Raw genomic sequence first — 18,525 nt, 5'->3', positions numbered from 1 at the left:
CGCAATGAGTCCGCGGTAGACGCGTCGCGTGTCTCTTTTACTACGCGTAACAGATGGCGGAATAGGAGTCGATTTCGTAAGGGGCAAAGAGCCACGGCGGCGGCCATAAGGGAAGAGAGGAGAGAGACAGGCTAATATACACGGCTCGCGTCAAAGCGACGTATGTTAATCAACCGCTGTCCCGTCGCTTGTAATTTCGTGTTTCATGGGTCCCTCGGGTCGCCTTGGCTATATTTGGTAGCGTTATTTGTCAACCGGCGAACCGTTCGGACGTCCCCTGCGTCGAGTTTGACGTCACCGGACGCCATGGGAAAAGAGATAAAGTCCGTGGATAATGTCCCGAAGCGGCGCATCAAGGGATCGGGGCCGGTAGACGTCTCGTTGAACTGCCGAGGCCCCTAATGGCGGTGAATTTTATCCAGTTTCCCTTCTAGTTCCACCCCGGGACGTCTGTCTGGCCTCTCGCGACCAGTTTCATTAAGCAACCGGTCATCGTCGGGCGCACGCGAAAATTTTCGAACGGGTTTGCGCGCGATGTTTCACCGTCGCCGCGGACGGGGCTCGCTCGGTGAAATAATGCTGTTAAGTCATCCGAAAGTTAATGCGGCTTGGCACGTTGGGGTCCGGTTATTAGCCGCCCGCTGCGAGGATGATAATAATTTATGTCCTAGATCCGAGCATCAAAATTGGTCGTTACTTTGTGACCCTCGAGCCATACGCTTGCCGGCAACCGGCTAGAGAGTCCGCGGTGCCGATAATTTAATGCTAATCTCGCGCCGGTGGATCACTGTACCCTGCACGGCGATAACCCCGTTTCGATTCCCGATAAATCGATTCGCCCGTGTGATATTACGCGCGACGCAATAAACCCCGGCCTCTCGGGGCAGGGGAAATCGTTCGACGAGACGCGACGCGTACGCTCTTTCGCCCGGTTGATCTCCACGGGAATGTAAGGCACGAGAGATTCATATTACCCCGCCGGTTCTTCGCTTATTATCGGTGGCAAGCGTCCCCTGCCGACGCATAAGCAGGAATTATTGTCGGAATTATTTATTCAATTAAATCGTCGCCCGTATTCGCGGCTTCCTCCGCGATTTCCCGTGTAATAATATAACGTTCCCGCGCGAGAACGTTTTCGATCGCGTGTCAATCTCGCTCTTCCTCATGAGCACGTCGTGATCCCCATCATCCAGCGTTTGAAATACGCTGGAAACGCTGATACCTACGCGTGTATATAGCAACGTAAAATGTGCATTTTAGAAAATGAAGAGCCTGATCCGCAAGAGGAGCGGCGGGAATCCCGGAAGGCTGACGAGAGTGCTCTCGCAGAAGTCGTTAAATGTGTCCAGCAACTCGCCAGCCCCGAAATCTCCGCCGAGGACATTCCTGTTGGAAACTCCGGTTCAGTTCACCACGGTAAGAGTTCGATCGTAAAATGTTGCTTTCATCTTTATGACACTTTTATGTAATACAGTTTAACCCTATTTGCTCTTGGCTCTTGGATCAGCCTTTAAAACAGGCTCTGCCAACTCACTTCCAACGTTGGAATTCAATTTCGCGCAATAATAATTCTGAACAAATGCATCCTAGCTTCCTAAATAACTAAACTAACTCCTTGCTTAACCCATTTTGCCTCAGTGTACTTGTTCGAGTGAGATATTTCTAATAAAACATTTTACTGGTAACGCATTCTTTAACGGGAGTGTACGTTCCGGTTGCATTCGTACAAGTACATGCATTTATTAAATAAATATTCAGCGATATTTCCACGAAGCTTAAATATATTATTCGTTGAAAATGCTTTTCAGCCTGAATGACTTGAATACACGTTACATTTCTATTCGCAGGGCGTTCAGTCTCAGGAAAGACACCTCTTCCTGTTCTCGGACCTGTTACTGATCGCGAAAGCTAGAAGCGGGGGTAACTTCAAGCTGAAGCAGTCCGTGAGGATGAGTGAGCTGTGGCTGACAGCCGGTCACATCGAGGACGTGGCCGAGACGAGCAAATCTCAGGAGACCAGCTTCGTCCTCGGCTGGCCCACCACAAACGTCGTCGCCACCTTCATGTAAGCGGCCTCCTAACACCTTCTAAGCCGTTGCATCGCGTCTCTTAACCACCTTAGCTCGTGTTCTATGGTTTCCCTCTATCGGCTTGCCAACGTGGCCGACGTCAGGCACGTCCCCGGAATCGGACACAACCGACGCTTAAGTAGTTTTATCATCCGGCATCAATGTTCGCTTGTTCGTTCGCAGGACCGCAGCAGCCAGGGATCTCTGGTGGGGACGTTTGACCGAGCTGGTACGGGAGGAGAGCATGAAGGAGCCGCCGGACACGAACATTCAAGTCGTGTATCACGACAGTGACACGAGCACGGAATGCGTAAGTGCAACCCTCTCCCCGCGACCGCGGAACAAGCGTAGACGGAGAAAGAGAGAAAGATGTGCGCGGTCACGCCTTCGCGGTCCATTCTTGGCACAACCCCGAGAAGCGTACGGTTCGATCCCGCTTGACCTTCCTGGAGGCATTCTTGGTCGCTCGATGATGCCCCTTTTATATCATTGACGTCAACGTCGAGTGGATCGCACCTTCTAAAAAGAGCTTTCTTCTATCTCGTCGGCTTTATCGGAGCGTGCTCCCTCGACAGGCCGTGTGTTCATTATCGACCCGGGTTACATTTAAATACAGCCGAAGCTCGGCTATCGTCGAGGGACCACGGTAGAGAGTGCCTCGCCGCGTTCAGCCGGAAGCTGACTCTGTCTCTCCGTTTACCGTTCTCTCGTAATAACACTGTAATCGCGAGCCATTATTCGTCGATTCCGCGAAATCTCTTACAATTGTGTCCTCTCCCGATGGCCCGTATTCACATCCGCGTTCCGTCGTCGTGTTACAGTGCAAGACGATAATGGTCGGGTCCGAAATGACGGCGGCAGCTTGCGTAAACCTGGCCACGAGATTGCTGGACCTGCAAGGACCGTTTCAGCTGTGGGCGAGGACGTCCGCGGACGAGGCGCCTTATCCTTTAATCGGCCACGAGAGACCGTTCGCCGTGAAGCTGTCCAATCTGAGACACACTCTGTCCGCGGAGGAGGGCTTCGACTTGGAACACTGCAACAAGAGCGGTCACGACACCTGCCACTTCATCCTGAGGCCGGTGCCCAAGTCGCCGGTCAAGAAGAACAAGTCCAAGATCACCGGACTGCTCAGGAGATCCCTGTCCTTGAATCCCAGCCTGTTCGGCGTGAACCTGTCCAGGCTGGACGAGAACGGTCTGCCGAAACCGGTGCTGGTGATGCTCCAGCAGCTGTTCGCCAAGGGTCCGTTCACGCAGGGGATCTTCCGGAAGTCCGCGAACGTGAGGATCGTTCGGGAATTGCGGGATCAGATCGAGTCGACCGGTGATCCGAGTTGTTTGGAGGATGCACCGATCATAGCGGTCGCGGCCCTGCTAAAAGACTTCTTGAGATCTTTGCCGGATCCTCTGTTGACCTCTCACCTCTTTCCCTTGTGGATGGACAGCCTCGACACACCAAATCCCATTCAAACTATTAAAAAGTAAGGGTCCCGTTTTTTCGTCGAATCTTCACTGGAATCCGATGGAGTAACTAGAGCTAACGGATGATTGTTTCTGTTGCAGTATTTTAGATAGATTGCCCAAAGCCAATTACACCCTACTGTCGCACCTGATCTGCGTGCTTCATCACGTAGCGCGGAGGTCGAAGCACAACCTGATGTGCGCCAGCAATCTCGGTGTCTGTTGCGGACCCAGCTTGCTCTGGTCGCCGAATCCCTCGGTGAACCAGAGCAGGGCCATTCCTACGCTGACCGAGATGCTGATACGTCACTGCGAGGTTCTGTTCGGCGAGGGAATCACGCAGCTCCTCGGAGAGGAGCGCAGCGACAGCGGAGCCGAGGAGAGCACCGATAGCCTTCACTGTGAGTACCTTACCTTATCCGTCGCCTAACGCGTCCGTCTCGTAAACGTCTTCATAGTCCACTGAGGAACCTCTCTCGTTGCAGCAGGTGGGCTTTCCCTGGACAGCCTGGACCTGACGGAACCGCCGCGAAAGGACCACATGTCTTTGTCGCGAGATTCGGGTTTGACCCTGTCGGATTGCCAGTTATTCATTCCAGAGTCACCAGTGGGCTCCGAGGATTCCGCGGTGAACGCGTCCTCGTCGAGCTTCGACAAACCTCTCGGCAAAGAGGACAAGTCCACGAGCAAGTCGTACATCCGCGTGTACGGCGGCTGGGAGGAGAGGATAAACGGTTACACGGCGAGCAGTCATCACTCGAGCACGACTGTGGAGCACGCCGGTTTCCGGGACGAGAAGAGTAACATCGGTTACCCGAACCCGAACTTCCAGAGGCAAGATTGGCTGAGGGCCCAGCTGAAGAGGACGCCGCGAACGAAGCTGGAGGAACACGAACACCGGAAAGAGAGGTTCGACGAGAAGGACATCTACAGCAGGGAGTTTCTCAGGCAGGATTCAATGAAGGAGAACGTGGAGAACTGCAAAGACATATATCGGAGCTCGCAGCTGGACGTGTCACGGGACCTCAGGTCGGAATACGAGCGCGCCTCGCAGCAGGACATCTGCACGGAGCGCGTTTCCATTCACAATTCGGAGCAGGACTTGACCGTGGACGCGTCGCTGCCCTGCGACAGATACGAGGAGTTCAAGAAGGAGCTGTTCAGCGAATTCAAGAAGGTCAAGTCGGAGGTGTACGTGAACAGGGAGTCGCCGGTCTCGCAGAACGGTAGCTACCACTCGAGCAGCGATCTGTACGAGTTCAAGAAGGTGAAGAGCGAGATCTACGTGAACAAGGAGAGCACGAGAACCGAGAGATACGAGTCCGAGAGCAGCATCTACGGGAACAGAGACAGAACAGAGATATACGGCTCGAGGGAACGGAACGATCTGTACTCGTTCAAGCAGGCCGAGGCGATCGATCTGTACGGCGACGAGGACGAGGAGGAGGAGAGAACGTGGCCGGACACGCCACCGCCGCTACCGCCGAGACTGAGGCATTTGCCACCAGTGCATATGAATTTAGAAGACAGGCACAAAGTGGCGGGCAGGTCAAGGTCTCTTCCGCCTCCGCCTCCTTACAGACCGCCCCCGCAGCCGCGCGCCTCGGTCACCGGTCGACACTTAGGTTACGGGAGGTCGGTCGTGGACGACGAAAGCTACGTTTGAGAGGAGGGACGGCCAGCAACAAACGCTGCGCCTCGAGACTGTTCCGCGTGTATCGCTTGCGCGCGATACTTTACCGAACTCGGGATTCTTGGAGTTAGCCCCGCGATCGTGCCTAGGCTGTCTAAAAATCCCGGTTCACGAAGCTGTCGGCAATAAAGCGGCTCGAAGGACACCCGCGCGGTGACCTCGAACGCTTCATTTGGACCGCGACAGAGGTCACGGATGCGCGTCGGCTCGCGTGGATGTGATCTTGTTACGACTGAAACTAGTCCAAAACTGGAACGCACGATATCGGGGACAATAGCGTTTATGTATGATATCTAATAACACATGGTCGTCACCGTCGAAAACGGAGGAAGCGCGCCGCGTCCGTCGTCTCGATCGCACGCGAAACGAACAAATTTTATTGTTAGCAGGGAGGACGGGCGACGTGAAGCGTTCATGTTCGAACAGAGTCAAATTAGCGCGCCGTCGGTTTTTGGCGATTCTTAGCGATAGACTTGACTGTTACACAGTGATTCAGGGTGCTTCCACGAACCTTAACCGATAGGTTTTCTTTTTTCTCTTTTCCCTTCTTCTTCTTCTCCTTCCTTTCTTTTTAATTAGACGTTTATTATAAAGTTGTTATATTGTATAAGTATAGACTGTAGCGGACAAGACTTGCGTCGAGATGATATTATTCGTAACTCTTTTTCTTACGCGAACGAGAGTAGTTGTAAAAATATATATATATATATAAATACATATATATGTGTACATGCCGAGTGTTTAACGTCGCATGTCATCGCCGAAGGAACAAAGAAAGCAAAACGGTCTCCGCGGATGTTCGATCGAACGCTGCCCTGTAGAGTTTAGGAAATATTCTAAATGTTCGTTTCCATTCGTCGTAATTACCGTTCAAAAATATATAGCCGATACGCACATCATCGTCGAAATGTCTCGTGAGTTTGGTATCGTTCGCGAACTCGTTTCGGACGATCGGCGAATAGCAACTGGTCGCGTTTCACCGGATTCCCTTGTCACCTCTGTATATTCTCGTCTCGTTTCCCCAATTTTCACGGACTTCTGAGAAATTCGTTCAGCCGCGGAAATAAACGTGACCTTATTTCTCTCGATTTTCCCTTCGATTAATTATAATTATCATTTCCTCCCTCCCAAGCCCCGCTCCCGTTTGTTCTACTACTTCTTAAAACTTAGAACTTATAAATTGTAGAGTGCTTCGTACTGCGGATGCAAGCGCGATTATCTTAAGGCAATAAGATATACACCAGAATGTTGTCGAGAATCAGCGTTGCAATTGTTTAATCGCTAAAAAAACCGAGACAGAGAAAGAGAGAGTTTTCGTTCATTGTAAATACGAATAATTGTAATCTTTTATATCGCTAGAACGTATTACACGATACGCACGCCCTATGCAACGCCCGTAAGGTAATGTATACTTTATCTAAATTATACGACATGCTATGAAAGGTTAAATATATTTCGTATTTTATACAATCGTGTGTTCTTTCACGCTTTATAAATATTCATCTCTCGTATCCTACCGCTGCGAGCTGAATACCGATGAATCGGCCAGGGAATATTCTTGAAAATCATCGAACGATCGTCACTTTTGTTTTCTTTTTTCTCTCTCCTCTTCTCCCGCTTCCGCCCGCGTACATACAATCCGAATGCTCGTTTCCTGTTCCGGTAAATTATTCTCGAACAAACGGTGTCGCAGGCCCGTTCGCCGCCAAGCATGCAACGTGAACCGATCTTGGACTACGAGGAGTTCGCTAGCCTCCAATTAGACAAACCGGTTACCGATCTAAGAGTACGTCCACATCCATTCGTCTCGTTTCCAGTAACCGATCGATCCGATAACCTAACCTAACATGCGTCCCTAGAACGAAGAGCAACTGAAAAAGCACAGTCTGGACATTAGTTTGGAAAAACGGCCTGTAGACAAAGCCAATTATCTTTTAACGTAAGTAATTAAAGCTAGAAAGGAAAAAGAGTCAGTGCTGCGGAACGATTCGTATGGGCGTCGATAAAACAGGTTCCTGTTACGCTGTACGAGTTCCTGTTGCACGGTCCCCGCAGGACATCGCAGCCGGTATCCTTGGTAGCTCGTAATAATAGTGATTTCGCGCAGACCGCCTCGACAAATCACCGAGCGGAACCTTGAATTAAACTACGTAATCCTCGCGCGATTATCGTATCAAGGTTGTCGGTGGATCAATTAATTTCATTCAAAGCTAAATAACGGTTACACGGCCCGTCAATACGTATCGTTGCGCGCATCTACGGAGGTCCTTATTCAGGGGCACGGTGCTGTCGAGAATAACCGCAAGAAAATTTATTTGCATAAAAAGACTGCAACCCATTTTGAACATTCAGAGTTAATTAGAATTTATTTTCGGTCGGTTCTGGGTTCATGAGAAATCGATTTAATTTATTAGTCCTTTGCGGACGAATGTCGACACATCGGCTACATGAAATTTTAACTCACTCGAGAGGCGTCTCTCGGTCGCCGTTTGATTGAACGCAAGAAAATTATAAAATGAAAAGTTCAATACAAAATATTGAATAACGTGTTAACACGTGAAACAGAAATAAAACAATTCTGCCCCATAATTTATGTAAGTCGCGAATAATGTTAATATTTCGTCGGAAAATAATGAAAAATATTGTCGAGTGCAAAGGGTTAATATTTGGAAGACCAAGTCGCGAGCAAGTGATGTAATTAGTAATCTTAATTAGTAATTAAACAGCGAGAGATCAGTACGTAGTTCGGTTTTTTCTATTAATTAAACAATTGATATATTATTTAGCGATCTGCTAAAGGTCTTGTATATTTCAAAAGAATCTCCGTCCGCAAAGGGTTAAAGATCAACTTCTCTCTAGTAAGGTGATCAATCGTAGCGCATTGTCCCTCTTACAAACGAGAAAATAAAATCACGCAGTAATTTCTCGACGAAAAACAAAGTATCTTTCTTTTTTTTAGAGATGTGTAATAAGCGATGCGCATCATCGCGAGGTGACTGCATCGGTTTGTCGATTACACAACACAACCGAGTCCTGATCGACGACGCATCGGTTCTATTGTATTACGCGGGGTTACGTGTGTATCCTATCCGAGAACGTACGTAGGACGCGTTCGGGTATTCCCGGGCAGGTTCGGTCGTGCACGCCGCCTCGTACGACAAGTCGGGATATAATCGATACCTTGGTGTCGGAGCCCAGTTTAGTTGTCATCCACGTCCCGTCGTGTTGTTTTTCTTGCGTCGAATGCGTCATGAGAGTGCGTACGCGTGTATCGTCGTGAACGTTGGAGAGTGAATCAGTTGCTGCGACGCGATCCACAGTGCTGTCGTTGAATAAGATGCGCCTCGAAAATGTTGCAAGAGGAAGATAAAGCTCCGTACGAGAGCGTGCCGGACCCGTGAGTAATCGGACAGTCAGTTTTTAGTTAGAAAACCGTGCGTGCCCCGGCAAATCGGCCAGTACTTTCTTCCTACTCGGCTGTCTCCCTTTCGTACGCACCCATGCACCGTTTCTAAAAATACCGCGGCGTCGTTCAAGGAGTATACTGTCCTGGCGTCCGACCGCCGCTAATTATAGTCCTTTAAAGACAGCCACTCGTAAGAAATGACATTCTACGTACGAGTAACTCGTAAGCAATGCACCGCACCGTCCTATTTAGGGAACGTACCTTGTCGGCCTGTAGGTTATTTCAAACTTTGACAGTACTGTTGTCGGCTCTCACCCTTTTCCTTCTGTTTTTCTTTGACCGCGAGGATACTTAATAATAGCAACGATTTGTTGGATGTTCGGGATTCCTAAAGATCGCGAGAACGCAACTGTGCACTCGTATGTAAACATTGGACCGATGCAACCTCTGCCGTCGCATGCTCTAAAAGGATGCGTTATGTAAAGATTCTTGTCCTTGGAGGTTGCATACATTTAAGGAAACTCGTGAAGAGGCGAGAAGATGGTTTCTGCGAAATTAATTATGCGACATGGTTCTTTTTAATTGAAGGAGGGAAGAGTAATTAAATGAAATGTAGTAATTGTCGTGGTTATTATTAGTTGGTTTAATTTGCTCACGTTTTCTTGATATTGTACATGATCTGGAGATTAAGGTGTATGGAGTATTTTACGTTTCTCACTGTTCCTGTGTGTGTGTGTGATCATTTCAGGAAAGGCGATGATTTTCAAAAACTCAGCGTCATACAAAACTTACCAAGTCTCTTACAAACAGACACGCAATCATGCATGTCTCGTGTGGTACCAAAAATGCAGCAGTCATTGGCTACTGCATCCACGGAGTTCCACATCGCGGCCTCATCCACGTTCAAAACGATATTAGAGCAGAAACTTGTCAGCCATAATGTCTTCAGTCAAACATTCCTCCCAAGTATATTAAATTCGCTCGAAAGTCGTGATCCAGGTAAACTAATTATGTTCATTCGTATATTAGAGTTGCTAGTTAATCCTGTATCGACAGTTTCATGCATTTGGTGTTACTCTACATAACTTAACATGTATATATACATTTAAAGTTGTTTGTGATGCATGGCTGGAGACCTTACTGGATGTGATAGAGTTACTGCCGGTAGAAGTCATAAGAACGCAGGTTTGTATAGATAATCATAGAAATTGATATTCAGATAACATTATGATTTAGAAGGGCAAATGTATTTCCGTTTGTGTCGCACACCTGTAACTTTATGACGTCATAGTAGATCAGTAATAAACTGGATTTATTTTTGTTAGTCCTGGCTAGACTAAGCATCAAGTACTCTCAAAACTTGTTTGTCCCAAAGAGTGGCTATGTATTTGTCATAGCTTTGATAATATAATTGTTTAACAAAGCTCAAACCTAATTTAAGTCTGATAAGATAAGAATATCAACCGGATGATAATTGAAATAAAATCATACAGATTGTTCCATTGGCTATAAGCAAAGGACAATTGTCTCAGTCTATCTACTCCAGGGTAACATGCAGCAGGTTACTAGGAAAAATTTGTACAAGATTTGATTCTGCTATGTGAGTATTTAATCTTATTAATTGGGAGTTTCAATCTATGAACAGTATTTATCAATGAAAGAAAATTCTGTGATAAGCAAAAAGTATTAAAGATTACTTTTTTGATAAAATTATTGCGTAAATATACATATTAAAATTGTTATTAGGATACAAAAGGAAATTCTACCATCGGTACACTCCCTCTGTCAGGATGTAAATAGTGAAGTACGAGCTAGTATCTGCTTACAGCTACGTTTTGTTGCCGAAGGCCTTGGTGCTGAGTCTGTAAAACCTGCTTTGCTACCATCTCTCGTAGAATTAGCAAGCGACGAAGAAAGCAATGTAAGATGCACCTCTGTACAGACAATAGTGTACTTGCTACCTCATCTTCAGGAAGGTATGCTTGATGACTAGTTGTGCATTATTCATTAAGCATTCCAAGTTTCTAGTAGCTATATACTATATAATTAATTTGTAAACGCGATTCTATCACAGCGAAGATATGATTTATTGTAACGAACGTTTACAGATACAATAAAAACTATCATAGTACCACTTGTTAAAAAGTTATGCGAAAACGCGTTGAAATCAGAAGACAATGTGATATGCGTAATTGCTCAGGAGTTTGGAAAACTCGTGCTCGGCTTAGAAAGTAAGATATTTTCCTATATTCTGATTCAATCTCGTGTCCAGAATCCTATGATATCTATTCGAATATTTTAGAATGCCTCGTACCCGCGGAAAAAACGTGGTTCTTGAAATATTTTCAACAACTTGCACAAATGGGTATCGTCTCGATAAAAAAAGAATCGAAACCGCATCTTCCTTTTGTAAGTACAAGCGATTAGAGCCCAAGGAAGATACGTCGAGCTTAAAGAATAAGTTCAGTAAGCAAGTTACATTGTTCTAGATGAACACCAATCCTGCTGAAGATGAGAAACACATGGAATGCAGAAGATGCTGTGCTTTTAATCTGCCTGCAATGTTTCTCTTTGTATCAAATTCCTCGGACGATACAGACGCATTGCTTGTTACCTTTAATGCATTAGCGAGCGATCACTATTACATGGTTAGGAAAACTGTAGCAAGTGGAATTCATGAAGTAAGACGCAGCATCCTCTTCTACACACTGTCGCGTCGTGTGCTTCGTACATTTTATATTCAGCATTTGTAATTCAACGCGTAGGTGGCGAAAGTGTTGGGCCCAAAGAGTGGACGCATAAAGACAGATCTGATTAAACTGTTGAAAGATGATTCCGAAGAAGTGTTACAAGGTTTAGTTCCTCACATTGGATTAACGCTCGACTGCTTAGCGGAAAGTCAAACCATTGGGGTGGATAGGGTGGTTCGTATCTTTCTCTTTTTTCCTTTGCTATATGTCCTTTCTTCTGCATTATTTGAAGAGTAAAATTACTACTTGTTGAATACAGGATTCCACTCTTATGGAAATTGGCAGAGCGTTATTAAAATGCGAATCAGAAATATCAGCCACTCATAATTGGAGACTAGCATCGATGATGCATGCACAGCTCGAGATAATACCCAAATACTTTCCAAGTGATTTTATATATTCTTACTTTGTGCCAATGGCGTTCTTCAGGATATTGCATGCTGTATGTTCGAGAAACAATCATTTAATTTTCCTTTTTTTTTTCTAATAACGATCCGAACCTATCTAATAATTGCGACCTTCTTAAATTCTAGAGGCCAATACCCGTGCGTCTTGCCGCAGGAACGTTGTATCTGTTTCTTTTACGTTATAACATGAAACCGATGCAAAGGATCGAACTACGAAGCAGACTGTACACAGAATTGGCGAATAGTCCCGACTGTTATGTTAGAATGATGTTCGTTCGTATGATGATAGAGGCCTTGGAAATTTTCTCGTCGGTGTACTTCAAGGAGCATTTTTTCACTGTTTTGCTGAACTTGGCAGAGGATCCCGTCGCCAATATAAGAATTAAAGTAGTTTCCCTCTTGCCCCAACTGAAGAGTCAGCTATGGATACCAACGGATAAGAAGCTATTGTCAGCAATGGAAACGACTGTGGGGCATTTAATGAACAGCGAGAAGGACAGAGACGTGATTGCAATACTGACAACTGTTGTGCGGAAATTGAACGACATAGAATTGAAATACGAAAGCCAAACTGTAAGTGATGTCAAGTGGAAATAATCTTTTTTTCTTAGTTCGACTAGTCCAATGTATACATAATCTGTTGTAGACAACGGCGAAACACTCGAAGCAGGATATAGAAGACGCGAAAAAATTGGAAGAAGAAAAAAGATTATCGGAAATGGTACCTGGAAAATCTCCCGCTGGCGGTGCCACTATGAAGAAAGGTTGGAATTATGGCGAGAGCTTTATGAAAGTATCGGAAAAGATTACTTATCGTACTGTATTTTCAGGTGCATGGCGACGGCCAGGCGACAACGCAAAGCCAACGTAAATATTTCTGATTGTGTATACTTGAGAAGTATTTGTTTATGCAAATTTCTTTCGCTAATTCACACGTTTTACTCTTTTCAGGTCTCAAACGCCACAGAAAGGTGAGCGACGGTGCCATTGTTTGATTCTACAGTTAATACCGCCCATTTTAGCAATTAAGGTATATGATTTTCTTTCCTCTTTGTTTCTTCTTTGTTTAAAGGTCCAGGATCTCCCCGTCATACCAGTGAATCTTCAAGAATGAGGTATGCAAAGTTTTTATTTCACTCTCGGTACTCGTCTATAATTCTAACATATAACTTCTCGATTTGAAACGTTAACCGTTGTAAGATCGCCCTAAATTTCGAGTTAATCGTGCGTTCCGAGTAATTTCGATATTCGGCCAAAGCATGTCTAAACGATTTCAGATCTACGCCAAGTTGTAAAATCGAATTATTAACTGTTTCCCTAGTCCACTAACAACTTCCAGCGAGAGACTAACATCAAGTTCCGCACGCTTTACACCTAACAGACCTCAGCTAACTTACCCTTGGGAAAGATTAGGGCATAGCAACACGAACCTTGTCGGCACGGGGCACAGTAGCTTCGACAACGGGCCATGCGCCGATTATCTGATGCAAAAGATGCAGCAGAATCGCTCGAAGTTGGCCTCGTTGCCGTTTATAGTATGGCCGGACTCGTGCGAGTGCGACTACGAGGAGGAGAACAATCTCCACTCTTGTCCCTCGTCCGATTACGCGAAGTCTGTCTTCTTGGCGATCATGCGGGAGAACCGGCGGAAGTCCCAGCAGAATTTGCTGCTGACGCGAGACTATGCACGCGAGTTCTCGACTAACATCGCCAGCAAGGACACTGCCACAGCGAGGACACTCGCCAGTGCTCCGAACCTGGCTGTCCTCCGAGCACTGACCAAAGCGGCTCATTATAACTCTTGTTGGCCCTGCAGCTCGATGCCGGAGATACCGGTGATGCTGTCCGACGACGAGTTCCTGGTGGACGCCGGCATCAGGATACCTGCACAATTCTCTGCCAGCCAGGGTGCCTCGAAAATACCGCATCTTCAAGACTTCTTCGCGAAGAGAAGACGCTCCTTCAATTTCGAACGTTCGCGAAGCATGACCATGACTATGAGTTTCGACAAGGGCAGGCCTAAACGGAATTCCTCCGTGGAATATGAGGATTGCATGAAAAGAAGAACCAACGGGGATCAGTCGAGCAATTCCAGGACGTCTATAGACTGCGAGGAAGGTTTGAGACTGGTGAAAGAGAGCCAACAGATCACCAAAAAGGATACGGTCTATGTTGGTTCTTTGATGAGGTCCAGGTTTGGGTTCGGTGTCAATCAAGAGAGGTCTGGGTCTCTGGATGAGAAAATGAAGCGGAACTCTTTGATATTAGACAAGGATAAGCCTAAAGTTCTACAGTCTAAGTGTAGTTTGGATCGGATTAAACGACACTCGGCAAGCTTCGAGAAGGGGAAACCTAAGAGGAATTCTTCCGTGGATTTCGAGGACAGTATGAAGCGCAGCACGAACGGAGCCAATCAGTCTAAAGATCTGAGGACGAGCTCCATCGATTACGAAGATGGCTTGAGGTTGGTAAAGACCGATGAACAATTGGACAAGAAGGACTCGGTGTACCTTGGATCCTCCATTAGGGCTACATTCGGTTTTGTAAATCGTGAGAGGCCTATAGACGACAAGATGAAACGGAACTCTTTGATATTGGATAAGGAGAAACCAAAGCTCGTGCACGCTAAATGCACGCTAGACAGGACTAAGAGACACTCGGCGAGCTTCGAGAAAGGGAAACCTAAGAGAAATTTGTCTGCGGACTACGAAGACAGTATGAAGCGGAGAACCAATGGGGCCAGTCCGTCCAAGGACCTGAGAACAACCTCCATTGATTACGAAGATGGTTTAAGATTGGTAAAGGACGATCAGCAATTGGACCAGGATGAATTGGTGTACCTTGGGCCTTTAATTAGGTCTAGATTCGGTTTCGTCAATCAAGAAAGGCCTATGGACGACGAGATGAAACGGAACTCATCGATATTGGATAAGGAGAAACCAAAGCTCGTACACACCAAGTGCACGCTGGATAGGACTAAAAGGCACTCGGCAAATTTCAGCTTAAAGCCGACAGACTCGAAAGAGCCCAAGCCGAACTTGAAATGCCACAGCTTGGAGATGTCCGATTATGCGCCGAGCGAACGTCTAGGTAGGGCTCTAAGACGGTATTCAACTTTGGACGTGAACCATAATCAGGGACTCAGCAAAATACCGTTGAGAAGTTTTGTACCTCGTAGTAGAACCGCACCAGCCACCAGGGCGTCCAGCCCTGTGCACATAGAGAAATTGTGTCGAATGCCGTTCTGGGAATCTTAATAGCCAATTCTAGGTCTAGTCTCGAATAGCTGTAAAACAGAGCTAGTTTTTAGCCTTCGAGTTATAAAGGCATTTCTTTTTCTTTTTTCCCTTCAATCCTCTCGATGCATTTTGTACTTTGCTTTTCGTACGATCGTTGTACCTATTTTTTTTTCTTCTTCTTTAAGTTAATCCATTGAACAAGAGACAGTGGGAGACTCTCGTTTGTTAGAATCTCTCGTCGAAGATTTTATCGTTTTTAATTATAGATGATTAACGAAACTCGAAACTTTAAAAAAAAAAGAGAGAGAGAGGGGGAGAGAGATCAGCCTAGCAACGCTTCTCGTTAGGACGCGTGCAATATTTAAGCGTTTTTAATTTAATCCGGAAGCGTGTAGGAGTTTCACCTTTACACGGTTCGAAGGGATCCGATGTAGCTGTTACGCGCTAGCTGTACTCGTAAGTTTTAATCGGTATCGATCGCACGACCATCGACGCGTCGGTGGTATTCCGTTTTCACTCGACGAACCAGCGAACTCCGCCGGAAACGAAGAACATGTTTTTGGAGCATAACTTTTAGGGATTCTCGAATTCCCGAATTCCCTCGTGAAAAGAAAATTTAAAAAAAACATATATATATAAGTATATATATACATAGAAACCATAGAACGATTCACGCTCTTCCTTGCTGCCGCGGATCGGAGTATTGTTGTGTCTTAAATAAGAGATATCCATGGAATATCATACGATCTTAAAGATAATATATGTATATGTATAGAAAGAGACTGACCAAGACGATTCAAAAGTGTCTATGCAGGTCGTATCGTGAACAGGGAGAAAAGATCTTTAGGTAACGAGATATCAATGCAACGGATGGAGCAAACACAATTATCTCCGCGCGAATATTTTCATTGAGCTTCTAGAGATATATTTTCGAGCGAAGGAACGGAGAAAATACAACAAAAAAAAAGAGAGAGAGAGAGAAAGAGAAGGAGAACTATGGCGAAAGGAAGAAAGAGGACAGATGTAAGACGCTTCGAAGCCAAAGATAATTTGATTTCTAACTGTAACGAGGTTCAGGTGAACGTACAAAGTCCTAAAGGCATTATGTACTTGCGTGTACCATGTACATTAATACCGTGTAAGCTTTACAGTGCAAGTGCCATTGAAACAGAACACACATACAACACACACAAGGAGGATTTCCAACGAAGCCACGGAGAACGGAGAACGGTCCAGAATATCGCGAATATTTTTACGGTATTTAATATCGTAGGCCTCGGCTGTCCGGGCAAAAGAAACTTAGAGTAGTCCGTAGATCTTCGATATCGTTCAGGAAAACGAACACGTCGAGCGATCGAGCGGTTCGCTGGACGCGCTCGATGACGTCTCGCGCGTTCACTCACTTCCGTTCGTTCTTTCGTAAGCGGATTAGGTCGTGCCACGAACAATGTCGTTTCTATTCCGCTCGTGGTACACGGGACAATTCAGCAAAGATTCTTCGAGGAAAGCGGCCGAAAACGATTGGGAAGAGAGATTGTCGAGCCGATCACGATTCACGTTATACTTTATGCTCGAAACTCGTCTCGCAAAGCAACATTATTCACGAAGCAACCTGATGATCATTCTTGAACCTTTTTAACGATCGTCGATCGATTAGACTTCGGAAAGCTATAGATGCAATAGACTCTTTTATCAGTTGAATCTTATCGAACAAGAGAGATCCCTTTCTTGCACAAGCTGCTGAGCATCGGGTCGCTCCCATTTGTATTTGAATATCATGGCGCCGTTGCGTTCGCTAGTTCGCCTAATTAACCAATGATTTTCCACATAATTCGAGTCGGGAAAAGCGTCGTTGAACGTCGGCCTAAAAGGTACACCACGATAAGCACAGTGATATTTCGAATAATAATACTATGGTGTCTGAACGCAAGTGGGAGCAACGATAGATGATACATTACGCTTAGATAGTAGAGGAGAGCGAGCTCCGATTCAACGATCAATCGTTGCCACGTAACGACGTTAATTATTCCGTTGTAACGCGGGCTCGCGCGGCTACCGATTTACGTAACATAGGCGGAAAGCTTCTTCTGTTATTTTTATAGGAGATTTTAGGGCGGCGTCGGCCGTACGATTCCGCGGGCAACGAGGAGACTTCGGTCGCCTAAAAAGAAAATCGGAACGACGAATTCGTTTCCGCGCGATCGTACGATCGTCGTTACCGTCGCGCGAAGAAACTTAATTTTTTATAGAGAATCTTAGAGTATATTATACATATATATTAAAAAAAAAAAGAAGAATATATATATATACATATACACACAGATAAGAGACATATGTATATATGTATATCTATACGCAAGTAATACACGTAAACGAGAAAAGAGAGTTAACGTTTAACGAAACTGAAGGAAAACTTGTTGAATGTGCAACTAGGGGCAGTAGAACGTCAGAGCATTCGAAGAAAGGCAGGCCAAAATAATCGAGGAGTCGTAGGAGGATTAAAGAAAACACATGTATACACACGTACACTTTAGTACACGTAAATACACGCGAATACACACACACGTACCTACACGCGTGCACACAGGGAGAGAGAAAGCGAGAACGAGGAAAGTTGATTGTTTCCTCGGACGTCGAGCGTCGGCCAAGATGTACCGCTTAAAAATGCTGCTATTTATTTTTGTACAGATACGAAGGTGTAACTACCGGTACAATATTAATTATTCACTGTTGTGCCAGAAAGTATGCGACTAACAGAGCGAGCGTGTCACGCGGACAGAGTTACGCGCGGAGACACAGCACACCGTACACCGTAGTAGAGACCAGATACTTGAAATTTTAAAACGCTAACCGTTCGGCGACGTTGTTCCTCGTTTGGAGGAACGTCGAGGCGCGCGAGTACTCTTTTATTCGACACCGTTGTCGCGCGCGTCGCGAGATCGCGTCGGAATGGGCTAGAATTTGTCTTCGACACGAGGCTCCGAACGAAACGGGGAACTAATTTAATAATTGTAAATCGAAGAGAGAAAAAAGAGAGAAAATCGAGCGCGTTTTGGAAAAAGTACGAGTAATAGATCAACACGCGATCACCGAGGCTGCGAAGCGAGCGAATAACGAGGAGGCGCGCGCGCGTTCACGTTGCACGTGGTGAACGACGACGATGGAGCGAGGAGATAAAGAAATTTCGCGATATTTTTATTACTCACACACCGCTCCTGTACAGAATAAAAGGTGAATGTCACGAGAGCGACGGAGAGAAAGGGGGTAGAGAGAATTGTATTTTTGTGAGGTATATCTGTAATAAAAATATAGTTAAATGTGGAGAGAGTATAAAGTGCGAGGGAAGAATACGAGCGCGGCGATCGTAGATTTTATTGGCTCTGTCGATATTATATTATACATCTGTTTTAATATACGTTACGAACAATAAATCGAACTTTTTTTGTTACGCAATCCGACGTTTTACTCGAGCGTCAGTCCTCCCGGATGCCTACTGGT

The 18,525-nt window shown here is 45.9% G+C and overlaps 2 protein-coding genes across 7 annotated transcripts in view; both read left to right on the top strand.

Annotated features, from left to right (window-relative positions):
* LOC116430652 (uncharacterized) overlaps nt 1-6,695 on the top strand; it is a 201,912-nt gene extending 195,217 nt beyond the window's left edge. For 3 of the 4 annotated variants that reach the window (XM_031985105.2, XM_076372206.1, XM_031985107.2), the window contains 6 exons: nt 1,261-1,416; nt 1,848-2,065; nt 2,253-2,379; nt 2,891-3,552; nt 3,635-3,933; nt 4,018-6,695. In XM_031985105.2, the coding sequence (XP_031840965.1) occupies nt 1,261-1,416; nt 1,848-2,065; nt 2,253-2,379; nt 2,891-3,552; nt 3,635-3,933; nt 4,018-5,198 (2,643 nt within the window). In that variant the 3' untranslated portion in view covers nt 5,199-6,695. The remainder of the gene's footprint in view (nt 1-1,260; nt 1,417-1,847; nt 2,066-2,252; nt 2,380-2,890; nt 3,553-3,634; nt 3,934-4,017) is intronic. The other variant, XM_031985106.2, reaches the window with a different exon arrangement.
* A 1,689-nt stretch (nt 6,696-8,384) lies between these two features.
* LOC116430665 (serine/threonine-protein phosphatase 4 regulatory subunit 4) lies at nt 8,385-18,480 on the top strand. 3 transcript variants are annotated; one of them, XM_031985131.2, is made up of 16 exons: nt 8,388-8,622; nt 9,380-9,630; nt 9,743-9,816; nt 10,125-10,231; nt 10,378-10,607; nt 10,740-10,862; nt 10,934-11,040; nt 11,121-11,312; nt 11,397-11,555; nt 11,641-11,823; nt 11,915-12,361; nt 12,435-12,552; nt 12,619-12,655; nt 12,740-12,759; nt 12,861-12,903; nt 13,605-18,480. In XM_031985131.2, exons 1-16 carry the CDS (start codon nt 8,576-8,578, stop codon nt 15,043-15,045), a joined length of 3,579 nt encoding a protein of 1,192 aa, XP_031840991.1. In that variant the 5' UTR covers nt 8,388-8,575; the 3' UTR covers nt 15,046-18,480. The 3 variants fall into 3 exon arrangements, with proteins under 3 accessions (XP_031840993.1, XP_031840991.1, XP_031840992.1); XM_031985133.2 differs by lacking the exons at nt 9,380-9,630; nt 9,743-9,816 and having other exon boundaries at nt 8,385-8,622; XM_031985132.2 differs by lacking the exons at nt 9,743-9,816; nt 10,125-10,231; nt 10,378-10,607 and having other exon boundaries at nt 8,389-8,622.
* The last annotated feature ends 45 nt before the right edge of the window (nt 18,481-18,525 follow it).

This window comes from Nomia melanderi, chromosome 11 (assembly GCF_051020985.1).
Source record: "Nomia melanderi isolate GNS246 chromosome 11, iyNomMela1, whole genome shotgun sequence".
Lineage (NCBI taxonomy): Eukaryota > Metazoa > Arthropoda > Insecta > Hymenoptera > Halictidae > Nomia > Nomia melanderi.
Note: the sequence above shows the minus strand (reverse complement) of the source record. Positions and strands in the feature narration are given on the sequence as shown.

Coding starts and splice junctions, on each gene's coding strand:
- LOC116430665 (XM_031985131.2), top strand. CDS start 8,576: ATGTTGCAAGAGGAAGATAAAGCTCCGTACGAGAGCGTGCCGGACCC. Junction 9,631..9,742: donor GCTCGAAAGTCGTGATCCAG/GTAAACTAATTA, acceptor ATACATTTAAAG/TTGTTTGTGATGCATGGCTG. Junction 9,817..10,124: donor TAGAAGTCATAAGAACGCAG/GTTTGTATAGAT, acceptor AAAATCATACAG/ATTGTTCCATTGGCTATAAG.